Consider the following 14,448-nt stretch of genomic DNA (forward strand, 5'->3'; position numbering starts at 1 on the left):
CTATGCTGATCCTGAAACCAATAACTGTGCAGCAGTACCCACAGGTCACTGGAACTCATGTTCATGTTCATCAGTCATGTTTTCAGTTTCAGCACAGTAACTGTTGCCTTGCAGCTATGAGTGAAACAATTATAGCACAGTCCCCGATATCCATTGCTTTTACTGATTTAAAATGGTCATTTGAACTAGACGCTGGTGGCACAATTGTGTAAAAGAAATTTATATTGCTGAAGAGTAGCAAGAAACTTTGGAAACACCTGATGGCGTGGACAAATACATTTCAAAAACGCATCAAAGAAAAGAAAATGTGTTGAACTGAAATGTTGTGTCAGTCTGCAACTGGGCGTGTGCAGAAGCTTCTTCCAGGTCACCGGACAATATTTTTAATTAATCGAAGCCGCAAACCACCGTGACCTTGAAGGAACTACATTACTTAGAAGATAGGAAATAATATATTTAAGCTTCTGCAAATCTGATTTTATTAACTAATTTTAAGCAAAATCTTGTGATGCTAGGTAGCTTTCTAAATATTTCCTGCATTTCCATGACCTTCATGTTTATAGTCACAAACTTAAAATTTTGAAGCAAAATAATAATTTAATATACATTTTTAATGGTTTTGCAGACTTCTTTTTGGGAAATATTTGCACAAAGCATGCAAAGTAACATTTTAATTGTGGTTGAGCTCAAGAGCCAGAGTGGATTAATGTAACATTTGCGGGTATGTAATAAAGTTAAGATTTTTGCTTGTTTGTTTAAAGAAATAATGCATGAAACATTCAATTATTGAATAGCTTAAAACAGCTGAAATGTACACCAGCATTTCCTTTCTCGTTATGAGAAACTTGAATACTTATTTTTCACTATATATTTAGGATGGTCTCGCATGTCAGGCCATAATCTGTTGTCTGTATCTGTAGTGTATATAATAGCAATGTTCTGGAGAAAGGATGTTGATGCTTGTATTATTTCTTGTCCAGGAAAGAGAGTTATTTTACAGAACAGGGATCAAGATGGCCATCCTGGAAATAACAGATACCATAGCTGAGGAAGACCCTTCTGAAAGTTTACTGTTGTGATATAGGAGACTCTTTCTCTGGAAGGGCTTGTTGATTTCCCACAGCATTTATGCTACTATTTGGACTACTTTATTCACTCATTGTATACACTAAAGCATTTCAAACATTTGAACATGTGCTGTACAACTGCAGACTTTCTTTGTACTGTTAATGAACGTTTAAATATATCTGTGTCTTTATTTAAGTAGTTTAGACAAACACTTTTGAGTTTGACAGTTTGACTAAAAATGTTTTAGTAACTAAATTCAGAGCATTTTCATTGGCAAATACAACTTGATATATCACATTTGGCCAACTTAAAATATTACATTATGATTACCTACTAAAAGAAAATTAGTTGAGGTGACAAAGCAAAATGAATTTAACTAACCTTAACTTAAATTTGCAATTGTGGGCAACAAATAAAAAACATTTTTTTAAGTGTAGAGAAGTGATTTTGGGACTGAAAAGTCCAGTTTGATTCCCTGATGTGTAGCTGAATCTGTCTTGTTTAAAGGAGCATTTACACAAAAAAGGAAGATGAGCTTTCTTGAGTCATAGCTAAATTTGTAAACACTTCACAGCTAAAGTAATACAAAACAACCAGACTGATATGACATGGTAAATGAATGGCAAAAAAATTACCTGACGTAAATAATAACTGACAATCTGCCAGGCTCTTTTTTTCGCATTCAATTTCTATTGTGCTGTACAGCTCTGAGTTCTCAAAAATTAATTTAAGTAAAGTAACCCTGAGAACATTCGTTCGCCATGCTGTAAGAGGACCACTGATAAATGACTGTACTTTGAACATTGTAAGTGTGTTAAAGAGTTAATTAAATTTCTTTTATTTTTTCAATACTTCAGATACTTCAGACTCCTGTTTACCCATGTCATTATTTCCAAAACATATGATAAAGTAAGAAACTTTCCATTCAGCTTAGAGGCAGTGATGTTAGGCTCACATAGAACAATTAGATTCTTGTTTTCATGCCATTAACGAGGGTGTCTGCTGTAATGACATACTGGGGCCCTGAGGCTCTGTTGGGGTGCTCAGAGCAGCTGATACATGCAGATCTTTTAGCATTATGTTTAGTCTTTTAAAACACAATAATGTAAACTTGCATTGGATCATGTGCATTTTTAAAGGAGTAATCTATAGGATATTTACTTAGTCATAAAATGTCCAGGGTGTGTGATCACAGATTAAAGAAACTGTCAAAGCTAAAACACTGCTGCCTTTTACAGCATTACTAAAGCAGTATAATCTCTTTGAGAAGTGCCCAGTCCGGAGCGGAGCTCATATGATCCCGCCCTCTAAGGTCCTGCCTGTCATCCCGCCCTCTGTCCAATCATTTTACAGTCCACCGTGTGGCCAGGTCTATAAACAGTGTCTTGCTGTCATGAAATGACTAAGTGAACAGAGTTAATGTTATGTTTTACCAGACCCAAAAAGACCCACTACCCTTCTAAAAATCTCTATGACCCGAGACGGAGTAAAATTGGAGGCAGTTTATAAGCAGCAACACTACCGATCAGAGCCAGGGGTGGCTAATTTTCTTCGGAACAGGTAACAGCAAATCATTTCGTAAAAATGTGTTTGTTTTTGAAAGACATTGATGCAGAGTCATGTGTGTTTCTCTGTGGTGTGTGTGTTTTAAACAAATTAAGAAATAATAATTGTATTTGAAAAGCCCCGCATATTCACCTATTTAAGGTTGAATGGAGAGATCAATCTTGGTAGAACACAGCAAATATTAGCGTTTCTCTTGTAGGTAGATGTTCAACTGATCTGATGTACAATTGGTCGTGTGGTTTAAATGGATAAAATGGGAAATAAGTGTTTGAAAAGTGTTTTGAGAAGCCGTGCGAATGTATGATTGGGCCTAGAGAGGTGGTGTACAAGGCAAAGAGGAGGGGTCCCAGCACTGATCCTTGGGGCACACCTGTGGTGAGGTGGTTTCGCGCTGATGTTTGTCCAAGCCATGACACACTGAAGGATCGTCCTGTGAGATAAGACTCAAACCAGGAGAGTGCATTGTTCTTGAAGCCCATGTCAGTGAGTTTGTTTAGTAAGATGTGGTGGTTGACCGTATCAAATGCTGCTGATAGGTCGAGCAGAATGAGAACTGAGGACTGACCTGTTGCTTTGGCATCTTTAAGAGCTTCCATTACTGACAGAAGTGCAGTTTCCGTCGAGTGGCCGCTCTTGAAGCCGGATTGGTTTGAGTCAAGAAGGTTATGTTGGGAGAGGAATTGTGTTGCCTGCTACCTACTCCTACAAAGGTGTAATGTTTTTTTTATGTATGTCTAGGGTTTCAACAGACAATCTTTCAACTTGTCTAAGCAGCTCACCTGTGCATTTAGGGACTTGGGAGTTTTTATTTTTCAAATGTGGGAGACCATAAACTGCATGAAATTAAATGCATACAGAAACTGCTACAAACAGCATGATTTGCAATTGAGATTCTATGGAAATTTAAACAGTAAATAAAAATTTATAGGCAAGTTAAACTTCTTCAACAAATAAGCTATAGCCGACTCGAACATAACAGTTCACATTAAAACATGCCGCATTTCTGAATGAGCACAAATTTGATTTGAGTTTATATTTTCTGTGAGAATAGTAATACAATGGCTTTAACACAAAAACACATCTGTTTTAAAAACCATACTTATTGTCATGACTTAAAAATGGCCTTATTCCATTTGCCCTATTTACTTTCAATGCATACTTGACAGCAGCCTCTGCCCCCAAACGGTGTCATGCCTGTCCACCCGCATTAACTCTTTACAGCCTCAGGCAGAACAGGACAGAGGTGAAAAGTGAGTGTGAATAGACAGGAGAGTGAGAGCGGTAGACCAAAGCAGGTGGGGGAGGGCAGAATCTTGAAAAGACTGGTTTGTACGAAGGGAAGAAATGTTTCCTTGACGTCCGCTTCGTGACTTCCACTGCTCCCTGCTGCTTACTAAGCCCTTAGGCTCCTCCCTTGCCTTTTGCTAATGTGGCAACATGGAGTACTACATCCTGTTTAAAATTACATGCTCCATCCTTTCGTATATGTCAGCATTGGTGGTTCAGTGGTAGAATTCTCGCCTGCCACGCGGGAGGCCCGGGTTCGATTCCCGGCCAATGCAGTCAAATATTTTACTTTTGTTTTTTTTTGTCCTTTGCACACTATGCTACACAGCAAAAACTTTTAATTGATTAACAGCCTTAATATATATAGTACAACAAATTGTACAAAATAGTCCAATATATTCCAAAACAGTACAGCAAAGTGTTTCAAATCTTGCAACTCAGCATTTAATGCCAACAACATATTAAAAGAATTTGGACAGGGACAACTGGAGTGATAAAGTTTGGTAATATCACAAAAAAAATAATAAAACAGGTCACTGACATGACTGGTTTTAAAAAGAGCATTTTAGGGGTGCTGAGTCTTTTAAAGATAAAGTGTAGATGGGGAGAGTTAACCATTACTTGATAGATTGCAGGCAAATACTGATACATTTCAAGAATAATGGGTCTCAATTTAACATAGTAAAGGACTTGAGGTTCTTCTCATCTATATTACATAATAATATAAGCATTAACACGCTACAGCCTCAGACAGAGAGTTTACAAGCGCGTGTGAACAGACAGGAGAGTGAGAGTGGTAGACAAAGGCAGGTGGGGGAGGGCAGAGACTTGGAAAGAGAGGGTTGTGTGTAGGGAAACAATCCTCCCGGTTTCCCTCTAAGACCTTCAGCTCTTCCCCCACCTTTGCCTTCGCAACATTCAGAGGCAAGCCCTATTTAGTCATATATTCTGGCTTCCCCCTTATGTCAGCATTGGTGGTTCAGTGGTAGAATTCTCGCCTGCCACGCGGGAGGCCCGGGTTCGATTCCCGGCCAATGCAGTCAAATATTTTACTTGTGTTTTTTTGTCCTTTGCACACTGTTGTACAGCAAATACTATTTTTAATTGATCAATATATACACACAAATTAAGCTCTATATTTAAATGACAAAACAACAAATTGATTTACTATTTTTGTGCACCATGTTACATAGCAAACTCTGGTCATGTATTAAGCAAAAACAAGAATTTAAGATGAATCTCATAACTAACTCTGACTCTCCTACTCATCCCTCCTCGCCTTGTTCTTTATTTATCGCCCCCACCCCTCTGTCTCTTCTTTTCACTGTTTCTCACAACTTAAGAGATTCTACTTCAGAGGTCATCAAAACTCAATAAGATATTGTTATATATTTAAAAAAAGGTTTTCTCTAGTCAGTATTTCAAGCATACCGGATGCATACTATCTCACACCACATACTTTTGATCAATTTTGATTAATCACAGAATAATGTTGATTAAAGAGATTACATTCTTTAGTCATATGAAACTCCTAATATAAATATAAGTCAATTATGTTGATCTTATATCAATTAGTTTATTTTACATTTAAATACCCATTATTAAATGTCTTAAGAAAAAAATAAAATGCAATTAAAGGGGATGTCTATAATTGTGGGGAAATGCAGTTCTCTCTGGTTTGTTTACGTTCAGAAGCTCTGTGTCTTTTAAGGTGGAATGGTAAGTTTAAGGGAAAAAGTTTAACTTGTCTGTAATTTTTATTCACTGTTAGAATAACCACAGAAACTCATTTGTAACAGGAGTTTTGTAGCACTTCTACTAATGCAGTTAGCCATCTCCCCAATTAGGAGACATCCCACCTTAAGTAGTCAGAAACAGCAAAAATAAGTCAATTTTAGCCACCTAAGGAGCGGTAATATGCAAATATCTTCATTTTATGTTCATGCTTTTCAAATTTTGGAGGGCTCTTCATTGTCTATAACCTGCAGATGCCTTTTTTCATGAGCAGTGAGAGAATACCTAGCATACCGGACCAAAACTGTTTGTATTTTCTTTAATCAGACTGGAGAGCTAGCAAATAGTGAGAGAACATCCTCAGAAGTTTAAAAAGTGTTTTTTTTTTTTTATTTAAATGGTGAATGTCACTTTTATTTGAGTGTGATTAATCCCAGCAAAATGTGAAAATATTATTATCGTTACACTTATATAGTGCCTTTCTAGACATCGGGCACTAGGATTTCACCCAGGACAGAGCGCCAATCCATATCTGGGCACACACACATTCACCAGGACAGTTATTACAGAAGCCAATTCACCTACCCTCCATGTTTTTGGACTGTGGGAGGAAACCGGAGCCCCCGGAGGAAACCCACGCAGACACGGGGAGAACATGGAAACGCCACCCAGATGGGACTTGAACCCAAGATCCCAGCGCTGGGAGGCGAACGTGCTAACCACCAAGCCACCGTGCCGCCAACTATATGATAAATCACTGCATCCACAAGTGCAAGTTGCATAAAAGATGGACAACACAATCCATCCATCCATCCATCCATTATCTGTAACCGCTTATCCAATTTAGGGTCGCGGGGGGTCCAGAGCCTACCTGGAATCATTGGGCGCAAGGCGGGAATACACCCTGGAGGGGACGCCAGTCCTTCACAGGGCAACACAGACACACACACATTCACTCACACCTACGGACACTTTGGAGTCGCCAATCCACCTGCAACGTGTGTTTTTTTTTGGACTGTGGGAGGAAACCGGAGCACCCGGAGGAAACCCACGCGGACACGGGGAGAACACACCAACTCCTCACAGACAGTCACCCGGAGTGGGAATCAAACCCACAACCTCCAGGCCCCTGGAGCTGTGTGACTGCGACACTACCTGCTACACCACCGTGCCGCCCCTGGACAACACAATGCCCCTGAAAAAGTGAAACAAGCACAGGTCTAGGGCTCCTGCTGGCTGATGGCAGGATGATGTGTAGCACTGCCTTCCACCATGTTTTCTATAGCAAAGCATATATATTGCTCTTTTCAAAATAGCTTAGTTTTCCTTGTGTTAATATTGCCATATTTTAATTCTCTCCCAGAAATATAGTTTTAATAGTTTATTCTGCTATTTCATAAAAAGAAAGGTTTACATTTACTAATGAAGTAACTGACAGCCTTGGCTCGCATGAGACTGTCTTAGGACCCGTCCCCTTCTCAAAAACCTTTCTGTTCATTAGCTGTAAAAGCACACTCTGCCCTGCTGAGATTGCAGTCTGAGATTCTGAGATGTTTGAGAGGAGGGAGGGTCTATCTACATGAGGAGGCATGTCTGCCTCAATCCCTGGTCTCTGCATATATACCACAAAGATTCTGGTATTTCATTTTACATGACAGAAAATTTGGGCTTCATTTCTATGTTCATATTCATATGTTCAATTAAAGTATGCAGAGCAATACATGGACTATAGACTGTAATTGCAGAAGCACTACGTGCTCTTGTATGGTAAGAGGAACTGAGAGATTGAACAGTGAGTGTAGAAACCAGAAGTGATCATAATATTATAGCTAATAAACCTTTTTTACTAGGTATACTTTTCTAGGTGTTGATTTCCTTGAGAAACCAAAAAAAACACAAAAAAATATTGTCTTTTTCAACATGATTACATACATGAAATCACAATTACTCTTCATTTCTACTTACCATTTGTGTCCAGCACTAAGGTCATTGGTTCTGCTGGCACTTCTTTCTGATGATTCACAAAAATCCTACGTTTTGCCTGTTCACAGAGTTAAAATGTGTTAATACTGTCTTTTTTATTTTTAATCAGAGCAATATAATACATCACTGCAACAACATCTGCAGTTTCATATATTTAGTTATGTTCTATTAATTATAATTTAGGATACTAGTGGTGCTATTAAAATAATAACAATTTCTAAATACTTATATACATAAAAGAAAGAATTAAGCATCTTAAGCTTGTTATAACATAGTAATAAAAAATTGGTCAAAATTTAATATGGCTGTAAAGAACTCTGTCATTCACCATTCGTTGATCAGTTACAAATTATTATGCCTGCAATATTGCAACCTGCAATGTAATTAGAGACTGAGTTATAACTGATGATGATGACAGTGCCCTTACAACGCCTGGTTGAGGGTAGGTGTTGGTCATGGCCTTCACAATGAGTTCCAGTGGCTCTCGAAGCTGCTGTCTCTGCTTAGGTGTGGCTAGAAGGGGCAGGCAGGTATTCCAGTAGTGTCGGGCTGCAGTGCCACAAAGAGTCCAGCTACCTGCTTGTTCAGCATAGCTTCAGATACAACCCAGCAGAGTGGAGGAAATTATTTTTGGTTAATGAACAGAATGAAAACAACAAGTGAGGCATAGACACATGGCAATGAAGACTAACCACAAATGCATATGTGTAATAATATGTAAGACAGTTATGTATGTTTGGTCAGTTTATGTCGTTATGCACATACACTTAACACTATAATAAAACACTATATACTATATACAAAACTCTATAACAACTATAAGTTAACACTATAACAAAATATGAAGACTATTTACAATGAAATTATATTTCTAAACATAACATGGAGAGATCTGACAGAATGCCAAAAAGTGAAATTGATTTAGCAGACGTACCGGATGCTAGTCAACAGCATGTCAAGGGTTGCTCTATAGTTAACATGATGGCCAGTGGATTTATGGAACATACTTAGTCCTCTCAGACATGCAGATGTACTCAACATCTCCTTCACTGTTCTTACACTGTACCTACATACATAAACAATATGAGTAAACGGTCAGTTATATTGCTATAAATTATTCAATCATTCATTATCTATAACAGCTTATCCAGTTCAGGGTCGTGGTGGGTCCGGAGCCAACCCGGAATCATTGAGTGCAAGACAGGAAAACACCCTGGAGTCCTTCACAGGGCAACACACATATACACCTATGGACACTTTTGAGTCACCAATCCACCTACCAGTATGTGTTTTTGAACTGTGCGAGGAAACTGAAGCACCTGGAGGGAACCTGTGCGGGCACGGGGAAAACACATCAAACTCCTCACAGACAGTCACCTGGAGCAGGACTTGAACCTACAACTGGAACTTTGTGACTGCCACCATGCCCCTACTATAAATGAACCAATGTTTAATCAAAATCATTAAAAAGATGGTCAACTAAGTCATTGACTCAGACTTCTTCTCCCTGATCTGGTATCTGGATCTTTATAAACTAGTTATTGCTGCAACATATGTCTGTTGCAGTAAAATAATTTTCCATGCAGTGATTTAACAGGGCTCCACACAGCAATATGCGCTTTTACAGCCTTAAATAATAATTTACCCTAATTATAGAGCTATACTAACTGTCAGCAGGAACTGTTTGCTGGATGATAGGTAGCTAGATGGTAGCTGATCTCAAATTTAGTGTATTTCCACATTTCAGGCACAGATTTGCATATCGCCTTGTCTAAATTGGCTGTTTTTTCCTTTTTCATTCGATTGAAATCTGAAATGCTCCCAAATGGGTGAAGTTGCATTGGGTTTTGCAACAAAGTTGCAACTCAGCTGCCAACAGTTGAGAAAAATTACACTCTTAACCTTTTTTATGATTTTTTTTATAATCACAATTAACATTCATTTCAAAAAAGGGAAAACCTCTATACTTTGTGGATGTGACAGTTACTTGCCATTCCCTGCGTTTGGCTAGTCAGTAGAGCGGTATTACAATATTGGGGTTACCATAACAGACATACTATAACATAAATATTTTATAATACACACAAACACTGAAAAATATCCAGAACAATGCCATGTGTCATATTTACTGTGGTATTATTCCTTGGACACCGTATGGCAGCTTTTCTAAATTGGTTTGTAATATTTATTTTATTTCAAGAATATTACTTAAATACTTTCTATTTAACCCTTCTGAGTTAAACCTTCTGCATATTCCGTCCTGTCTTCAGGTAAAAGCACTTACAGGCTGCATGCTGTGGCCTTTGCCTTATGTATAGAAGTCCGTTCCAGTTTCAGTGCATTCTGTGTGCTGGTCAAAACCAAGTCATGATCTTGTCTCTGGTAGGCAAAGTAAGCAAGTTGAGACCAGACATACAGCTCAGCAACGGGATCAGACCAAGTACAGTCTGCTGCCATTTGCACCAGCTGCCAAAAACAGAGAGATTTGGTGAGGAGGGTGAATACGTGTGTGTGTGTTTGTGTGTATAAAAAATGTATAAAAAGTGTAAAACATTTAATATATTTTAAAAACATAAAGTTATCTACTATAGCAAAGTTAGTAGGATATCGATATAGCAGGGTTAGTAAGATATAGTACATAACAAAACTACAAGTAGATCCTCTATGATAAATGACAGTAGCTGTTACCGTTCCAAGGCTGGGTACAACAAACTCCATTAGTCTGGGATCTTTATTACACAGAAGCATCTCCACTCCAACCAGCACACGGGACATTGCTGTTACTGCCTCATTTTGACCCTAGGGGGAGCCACACAATACACTTTCTTACTACAATCAGTGCATTTTCTATCTTTATGTTTAACAGAAAACAAAACACATCAAGCAATCAAGGAGAAACCGAACAAAACATTTGTTCTTCAAACTCACTCTCTCTCACACACACACACACACACACACACACACACACACACACACACACACACCTCATCATCAGTGTCGAGTTTCTGTCCAATCTGTTGTTGAAGAAGCTGCTTTGTATTCACCCATGTGCTGATGAGCTGCTTCCTGACCATGATGGGCACCATCTCTTTATTCCCATTAGACAGCCACAGAGCATAGTCACAAATCTACAGTTTAAAAAGATATTAAACTTCATTCATCCCTTAATTCAGAAATACATCCTTCCATCCTTTATTCCTTAGTCTTATTCATCTGTCTTTTCAGAGCATTCATTTGCCCTTCTCTCCATCCATTCTTGGACGACAGACCCACAGAGAGACTGTATGTATGGTTCCCAGTGTCAAAGCTCAGCTCTGGCTTATTTGCTAAATTCACTTGTGAATTCAAACTCTGTGAATCCAGCACCCTTTCAAATTATGTTTAAACAAAGTATAACACTGACGTCACTTTGGTTTATCTCAAGTGAAAATGGCGGATTTTCCAATTCTACAAGGGATGTTACACAATTATGTTTAATTAAAGCAGAAATGGGGAATGCAGTAATGTAGCTGCTGATGCCATAAACTGTGAAATTGCATGGGTTGTTTGCATACGTAATTTCACGGAGAAGTTGCAGGGGTGTCTGTAATTTCATTGGGAAATTGCATCTTCCTCATTATGCATCTTCTGGGAGCTGAGGTAGGCATCACTCCACCTGGAATTCTGCCTCCAGCCCTTCACAAACTCAGTTAATTAAGATCTAATTAGGTCCAGCTAATTAACATCCTGATGAGAATCTAATTAATATAACTCTAATTAATGTGAAGTTTTGTATGGGTTATGTGGAGCATCTGCTAGGTTGAATTCAGTAATAATACACTGTATTATTATAAAATGTTTTGTATATATAATAACCAATATACATTCTTGTTCTAAACACACCTGAGCAGGTCCATGTTCTGAGGAGTTCCTTTATGCTGATATCAGCCCTGGAGAACCAGAATTCAGGCAAATACGAATGTTTGGTTTAAAGGACCCAGGTTCTCTGAGCAAACAGAGTTTTGCACTCAGGTAAGTACCAGTTACACACCAATAACTTTGTAGTGTCATTTCTCCAAAGGCCATCATAAGCTCACAGTTGTTAATATTTACCTGTTGTTGGGGTGTCACGTTAAACTTCATTGACACACTTACTTCCTATCAACCCACAAACTGTGAACTACGAGTTTTTTTAATCTGCCTACGTCTGAAAACATGAGTAAAACCAGTCAGTCTGATTTTGTGCTATGGCTTAGGTAGATGGCAGGCACTTCAGAAATATCCCGCCTCCTTGTCTCTCCATTCCCAGTGCTGGAGCCAAAGATGATGTTAAACAGAGCAAAACATTAAATGAAAATATATTAAAACTGTTTTAATAATTTTTAATCATTTAATCATTTTACTCTTTTTATGTAATTGTTTTATTGGACTTATTCTGGCTTTTAATTTAACAGTTTTTTTTTTCTGTAAAGCACCTTGAATTGCTTTTGTATGAAAGGTGCTCTATAAATAAACTTGCCTTGCCTAAAATTACAACATAATATATTTATATTATGCCCCACTCTTGTGATATGAAACATATACTAGTTAACTACCTAGACACAAGCATACTACTACTGCTGTATTATGCTTGCTATGAAGAGTTATAATACATTGTGCTCATGTTAAATCGTGATAATATAATAGCTATCATCGTTTTTAAAAGAGAAAATATATTTGTGTGTTTCTGTGTTCGCTTGCTCAGCCATCTTGGTGGTGACTCACAAGGCATTCTGGAAAATGTCTCATAACACTCATTTTACAGTGTGCCTCTGAAAAGTCTCTGTTTTTAGCCCTAATATTTCTCCCTACCCTTGTATTCAAATAAGAATTGAGAAATCCTATCCGTAGGATTATGATGACACATTGTAAATGTTACAAATGTCAGCCTGCACTGAATGACTAAATGACTGTTTAAATTTAATTTAATGTATAATGATATAATTTGAATAACATGTACTCACTCTCCAATTTTATATCTGGATGTAGGTAAGTACTAGAGCTGTTACACTAGCACAAAGATAATATATTGAATAAATACAGTGAAAAAACGACACTATATATTTACTTTTTTTGTCAAAGGGTTTAACTCACTACATGCAAAGATATAATTAGAGTAATGTACTGATTCTCATATTCATTATTTATATCTGGATGCAGATGGTTTAGCTTCATGCAAACCTCTGACGTAAAAAAAAAGAAATAAAGTGTCATTTTTTTCAGTGTAAGTAGAGAAAGAGCAGACTCACTGACACGTGTAATCACCTCTAAAGCTTTCTTGATGTCCTGCACAGCAGCTGCTTCTAGAAGAAGGCCTTGGGTTGAGCTTGATTTCTCTGCTACCTTCCCTCCACCCTTTTTTGCCTTGTCAGCCTGCTGTTGCATTCCACCCTTTCCACTGTCTGGCTCTAGTTTGACTTCTCCAGATGCCACATACCAAAGCTGGATGGTACCTTGAGCCACAGCATCACACAACAAGACCAGAAGCACTACCTCCCTAGGGAGACATACACAGTGCAAGAGACATACATAAAACAATACATAAAAAAGTGGCAGGGACTGAAGGCAGTGCCTCACCCAGCATGACCTGTTTGACGTAGTAGTTCCACTAGTCGGCTGAATGTGGCCCGGAGAATGTGGTGCCCCTGTTTAGCCAGTAAATAGCTGTTATAGTTCCACAGGTACACAGCAGCATTTGCCACCAGCCATGCTTCCTGAATTTCTGCCCCCAGTTCTGCCCCTCGTAGGAAATTAGCTGTAGCATATGCTGACAACTCTCTGATCCAATCACTATAAACACAGAGAAAGAAACACAAAGGGTCAAACAAGAAAGAAGAGAATGAGGAAGAAAACATGAATGGGAGAATTGGAGAACCCTGATATAGGTAGGAGAAGAAGACAATGATCGTTGTCAGTGTGAAGCTGAAGAGAGACAGGATGTGTTGTTGAACATAAGCACACAGCAGAACGCAACATTAATGGGCAATTGATGCTGTTGACTATGCAATTAGTAGTTTTCTTTAAGAATGGTTTGGTAAGCTTTGTTTACCAAACCGTGAGCCAAGCACTTTCAGGGACTATTGTTTCCTGTGGCTTATAATTTGAGAAAGTCATTAAATGCACGCTGTGGAGTGGGATAGAGCTGAGTTCCCACTGATTATCCTCTCTTTACAGGTTGACTTGAGCGTGAAGAGCTAAGTGTAACAGGCTGAGCACTTTAACTTCAACAAGATGTGGCTATGTGACAAAAGTGTAGAGTGAGCTCTAGACTGCACCTTAAATTTAAAACTTTCCTTTTTATAAGTGCTTGGATTAGCTGAAATGAACCCTGAGGAGGCTTGAATTTGTCACTAGTATATGTCCATGCATGCCTGCATATTATAGTCCAGTCTGCTTTAGGTCAGGGTGTACAAACAGCCTAGTATATTATGGGCTATTTCTCTAGAATAGAATAGCTTTTATTGTCGCTGAGAAAACAATGTTCAGAACAGTGTTAAAAGCATTAACATTCATCCATCCATCCATTATCTGTAACCGCTTATCCAATTTAGGGTCGCGGGGGTCCAGAGCCTGCATTAACATTCAGGCAGCAGTTAAAATATAAAAAATCTATACATGTGCAAAAATAGCAGATTGTTCAGAGTGCAAAAATTGCAGATTGTTCAGAGCATTAACACAGAATATAAATATAGGCTTAGTTTAAAAGTGTCGAGTGCAATTTCTTGTCCATTAGAATGGGTAGTTGTCTGTTGTCTTCTCTAATACAGCTTTTAGTAGTAGACACTCTTTGAG

General features: G+C 38.3%; 1 protein-coding gene and 2 non-coding genes across 7 annotated transcripts in view; 2 read left to right on the forward strand and 1 right to left on the reverse strand.

Annotated features, from left to right (window-relative positions):
- The window catches only part of LOC136705644 (cilia- and flagella-associated protein 46), a 79,070-nt gene that overhangs the window by 49,797 nt on the left and 14,825 nt on the right, over positions 1 to 14,448 (reverse strand). For all 5 annotated transcript variants that reach the window (XM_066679318.1, XM_066679320.1, XM_066679319.1 and 2 more), the window contains exons 18-25: positions 13,234 to 13,446; positions 12,922 to 13,153; positions 10,623 to 10,766; positions 10,327 to 10,437; positions 9,923 to 10,104; positions 8,573 to 8,704; positions 8,066 to 8,231; positions 7,621 to 7,696 (exon numbers count right to left, since the gene is read on the reverse strand). In XM_066679318.1, the coding sequence (XP_066535415.1) occupies positions 7,621 to 7,696; positions 8,066 to 8,231; positions 8,573 to 8,704; positions 9,923 to 10,104; positions 10,327 to 10,437; positions 10,623 to 10,766; positions 12,922 to 13,153; positions 13,234 to 13,446 (1,256 nt within the window). The remainder of the gene's footprint in view (positions 1 to 7,620; positions 7,697 to 8,065; positions 8,232 to 8,572; positions 8,705 to 9,922; positions 10,105 to 10,326; positions 10,438 to 10,622; positions 10,767 to 12,921; positions 13,154 to 13,233; positions 13,447 to 14,448) is intronic.
- trnag-gcc (transfer RNA glycine (anticodon GCC)) lies at positions 4,126 to 4,196 on the forward strand. Its single transcript has one exon. It is a non-coding gene; the product is annotated as a tRNA-Gly (tRNA).
- On the forward strand, positions 4,890 to 4,960 carry trnag-gcc (transfer RNA glycine (anticodon GCC)). The gene has a single exon. It is a non-coding gene; the product is annotated as a tRNA-Gly (tRNA).

Source organism: Hoplias malabaricus, chromosome 8, assembly GCF_029633855.1.
Source record: "Hoplias malabaricus isolate fHopMal1 chromosome 8, fHopMal1.hap1, whole genome shotgun sequence".
Classification (NCBI taxonomy): domain Eukaryota; kingdom Metazoa; phylum Chordata; class Actinopteri; order Characiformes; family Erythrinidae; genus Hoplias; species Hoplias malabaricus.